At 45.6% G+C, this 4,119-nt stretch overlaps 1 protein-coding gene across 1 annotated transcript; it reads left to right on the top strand.

Moving 5' to 3' along the window:
• The first annotated feature begins 1,491 nt into the window (after nt 1-1,491).
• LOC117611628 (uncharacterized) lies at nt 1,492-3,603 on the top strand. The gene has a single exon (XM_034339644.2). The coding sequence runs from the start codon at nt 1,720-1,722 to the stop codon at nt 2,998-3,000; it is 1,281 nt and encodes a 426-aa protein (XP_034195535.2). The 5' UTR covers nt 1,492-1,719; the 3' UTR covers nt 3,001-3,603.
• Nucleotides 3,604-4,119: the final 516 nt, after the last annotated feature.

The raw sequence follows: 4,119 nt of genomic DNA, 5'->3' as shown, positions 1-4,119 counted from the left end.
TTCGACATTATTCTTCTGTTTAATACCGATCATCGGTCGCTGTTACCGTAACGGTAAATAATGTTAGTTAACTTTTACTATGATATTCTGTTATCGAATTGTAAAAGAATTAAAAAGTTAATTGAACAAGATGTAAATATAGTACATTCAGGGGTGCAACTAAGTTTTTTCCTGAGGTGAACCAAATTCCTTAGCTATATATTGAGTTTTGCAGTTTGCAAGTACAAACTTGTACATCAGTTACAAATAATTTTACTTAATACCTCTTTCACCACCCTCGCTAATTAATGCCCACTACCCTATGGTAGGTACTCTTTATTCATTTATCCTTCTTGATTTACAAGTTAATCTTAAGCACAACTATTACATAGTGAAATGTATCAGGTGCATTTAAGTTGAAACGTTTCCTTTCTTGAAAATATCAAACTCCATCACTTGTTCTATTGTACCTTTTGAATGACGAAATTTAATACAATTTTCAGGGTGCGATGGTTGCCTAAATTGTCCATTTTCCTTTTCCAATTCCTTGGATTTAAGTTGTATTAATCAACCTTTATTGCTAATTGTAATAGGTACATCTATGACGTCGAAATTGAAGTGGCACTTTTTTCTTAGAAGTAGCTGTTGAACTTTCGTTAGGCTGTTTATTCGTATATTTTTCTTTATTTTCTAAATAATTAACGCATCGTGTTCAATGCCTGTATATAAATTACCTTTACTTAATTTACTTAATTGCTGTAGCGAAGCGAATCTAACACTCCTTAGAGTTAGAATAACAAATTAATGTAAAAATGACAAATTTTCCAATAATTTATAAATTTAGTAGGTAAGTGTTCTATTTTGTTTTAATACTTACCCATACGAAAATCCATCATTTCCCTTTCTCTTGATTTATATAAACCATAATTCCCTGTGTCTAAAAATCTCACCCCTAGTCTCCAAATGCACGAAATTATGGAACGCTCACTATAAAAAAATAATCGCGGATAGGTATCGATTTCGAAGGTTGTACAATTCGATCGAACGGCAATGTAAGCTGGCAAAGCATCGGCAGCAGCAACAAAGGGCATTCACCCTCTTTCTGTACGGTGTATTCATGCGTGGACGAGGAACGCGTTTCCCGCGGAGTTTTGGCCGCCGTAAGAGGGCGTAGAAACGCAGCAATCGCGTTTGGATTTGTTTGGATACTCGGGTTCGCGGGTTCGTGTCTAGCTTGCGGCTGCGCACCCCACCACCGGCGCAGGCCCGATCGGCCACCATCGAAATCCCTGCCCCCGTCGTAATTCCGCGCTGTTTGCATTATTTGCTGTCAAACATTGGCCGCAAAACAGCATGGTGGGGGGAGACGTAGCTGCCGGTGGAAAGCGCACAGCAACCGTGCTGATTGGTCCGATCTCTGTTTGCTGTCGCCGTCGGCAGCTCAGGAGGCGTGGCCAAAGGGATGGTATAAATACGGTGCGTGGCGGGGATGACGGCAAATGCGCGGTATCGCTCTGTTGGGGTAACATCTATTCTAGCTTACGAGACCAGTTCGACCCGTGCAAGGAACAGGACTATAAACTCTGAGGAAAAACATTATTACAAAATTTGTGGTGTGTTTTCCGTTTGAAATCTGTGAACTTTTTTATGTGTTCGTCGAATCGATCATAAAATCGCGTTTGTCGTTTCGCGAGAATCAAAAGTGTGCGACAAAAATTCTCGAAGCGACGCGTCGAAAGTATGGTGAATATGGAAGGTTCCAGTGAGCAGCACACGGTGACAGCATCGCCACCACCGCGGGCTGCCCTCAAGAGCAATTTCAGTATCCGCAGTATCCTGCCGGAAGCGTGTGCCGGGACTCCGGCACCATCGGTTAATCGGTCCACCTCCCCGGAGATCAGTCACGTCGAGGATAGCGAGGATTCCAGTGATCTGGACGTAACGGGGGACGGTGGCACCGAAACACCGCCGTTGGATTGCTCCAGAAACGCCGCGAACTCAGTTTCTTCTTCCGAACAGAAAGACTCCAAAGATCGGCAAAGTGACGAGAAGAAAAAGTGCGAGAAACCTCCTTACAGTTACAACGCATTGATCATGATGGCCATCCGTCAGAGTCCCGAGAAGAGGCTCACCCTGAACGGCATCTACGAGTACATAATGCGTCACTTTCCTTACTACGAGAACAATAAACAAGGCTGGCAAAATTCCATTCGCCATAACCTCTCGTTGAACAAGTGTTTCGTCAAAGTACCCCGCCACTACGATGACCCGGGCAAAGGGAACTACTGGATGCTGGACCCGAGCTCTGAGGATGTGTTCATCGGCGGGACGACCGGCAAGCTCCGCAGGAGGACCACCGCAGCCTCCAGATCTCGGTTGGCCGCGTTCAAAAGGAGCGTGGTACTCGGTGGATTGTATCCATCGGCATACGCGCCACCCGGATGGCCGGCGTCTCTGTACACGCTTCCGTATCTGCATCGCGCTGCCGCGTATCCTCCGGCCAGCGGCGCCTATTCCACTCCCGCCGGCTATCCAGCCAGCTTGTTACCCGGCGCGGCCACCAGCTCGACCAGCAATTTGCCCTGCAAACCTCAGCCGCTGCCAGCCACCGCGGCACCTCCAGCACACGGACCTTTCTCCATGGAAAGGCTGCTCCAGCCACCGACCGCCACCGGATATCCAAACGGCATCACCACCTCGGGGATCCCCATCTCCGGCAATCCGTACGACTTCTACTCCACTCTCAGATCACTGGCGGCGCATCAACAACATCAAACCACCGCCGCCATGTTCGGCCACAATCAGCAGCCGGCCAGGTATCACGTAAATCAACCCCCGGTGTTGGGTCAACCGACCTCAGCCACCGCGTCTCCAGGAAGCAGTCCTGAACCGATGTCGCCTCACTCACCTCCGGTCACCATTTGCAACTCCACTGGCGTTCAACAACCGAGGTCTCTCCTTCACAGTCCTCCGCAGTTGTTGCTAAAACCGATCACAGTGCTCACCGGAAGGCAAAGTTGAACAATCTAGGCCTTACGCCACTCGTGTTCGTGTGACTTACGGTTTATTCAGCCTGGGCCGACTCCGAGAACTGCTATGTTGGATTGGCGTACGTCGGATAGGAAACTTCTCCTACTCGTCCCAGTTAATTCGTACGCGGTGATATATTGTATGTACGTTTATTTTCTCTTCATCTGTAAATATTAGAACGTAAAGACTAGAAAGAGGAACTCGACGTTCAAAACGCTCGACGTGAACCGATACCAAAACTGTAAAAAAAGAAATGCGATTCTAAGGGGATGTTCAACCCTGCCACCCAAGTGTGATCTTCGAAACGTAGAATAATATATGTATTACTGTAAATAAGTCTGGTTAGATTGATCTCTGGTCTTCGATATCGTTGACCGCGATGCCTCGATCTTGGTCTCAATTAACGAGGATCGACGTGATAATTGAAGCTATCGTGGTCATCGAGATTCCTCGATTTTGTTAATTTATGTACATAGTCGCAGATTGTTATTCGTAAAAGTATGGATATAGTGTATATGTATACATGTATACATTACAAAGTCGTGGATACACATGGATCTCGTGTGTATGATCGTTCGAAATAAATGTTCAAAACTTTTCTAGATAAACATTGTCTACTATTTGTCAATCATCCTTGGTCCTTAAGTTTTTTAATTTCCTAATGGATAGGCTTGCTGACCCTTAGTTGTGCTACTAACTACTTAATCTACTTAGTCTACTTTCTTTTTTTTTTTTTTCAAACCATCAACTTACAAATTTCTTTCTAACACCTTTGATTCGGTTTAGTGTACACTTTGCACGGAGTAATAAATATCGCGGAACGCGGCTAAAATCCCATCTCCGGCGATCGTAAAAGTAACAGGCAGAACCCGCCGGCTGTCAAAACACAGCACGGAATAAAAGTTTCGCCGAGCAAAGTCAATGGATAATGGTAGAACGAAGCGAGGTCGAAAGCTTCGAAATAGGAAATTGCTTTACTGCTTCAATATAACCATAAACCATATTCCAACGTCCAACGGCCTTCACGAGTATCCTCGTCCTTTGGGTTTACCAACCATCCTAACCTCGAGGTCCGTCCATTAAACTCACCCGGCGCTGTTCTTTTCTAGA

Source organism: Osmia lignaria, chromosome 10 (assembly GCF_051020975.1).
Source record: "Osmia lignaria lignaria isolate PbOS001 chromosome 10, iyOsmLign1, whole genome shotgun sequence".
Classification (NCBI taxonomy): Eukaryota; Metazoa; Arthropoda; class Insecta; order Hymenoptera; family Megachilidae; genus Osmia; species Osmia lignaria.
Note: the sequence above shows the minus strand (reverse complement) of the source record. Positions and strands in the feature narration are given on the sequence as shown.

Excerpts from the sequence above, each read along its gene's own strand:
- LOC117611628 (XM_034339644.2), top strand. The coding sequence starts at position 1,720 with ATGGTGAATATGGAAGGTTCCAGTGAGCAGCACACGGTGACAGCATCG.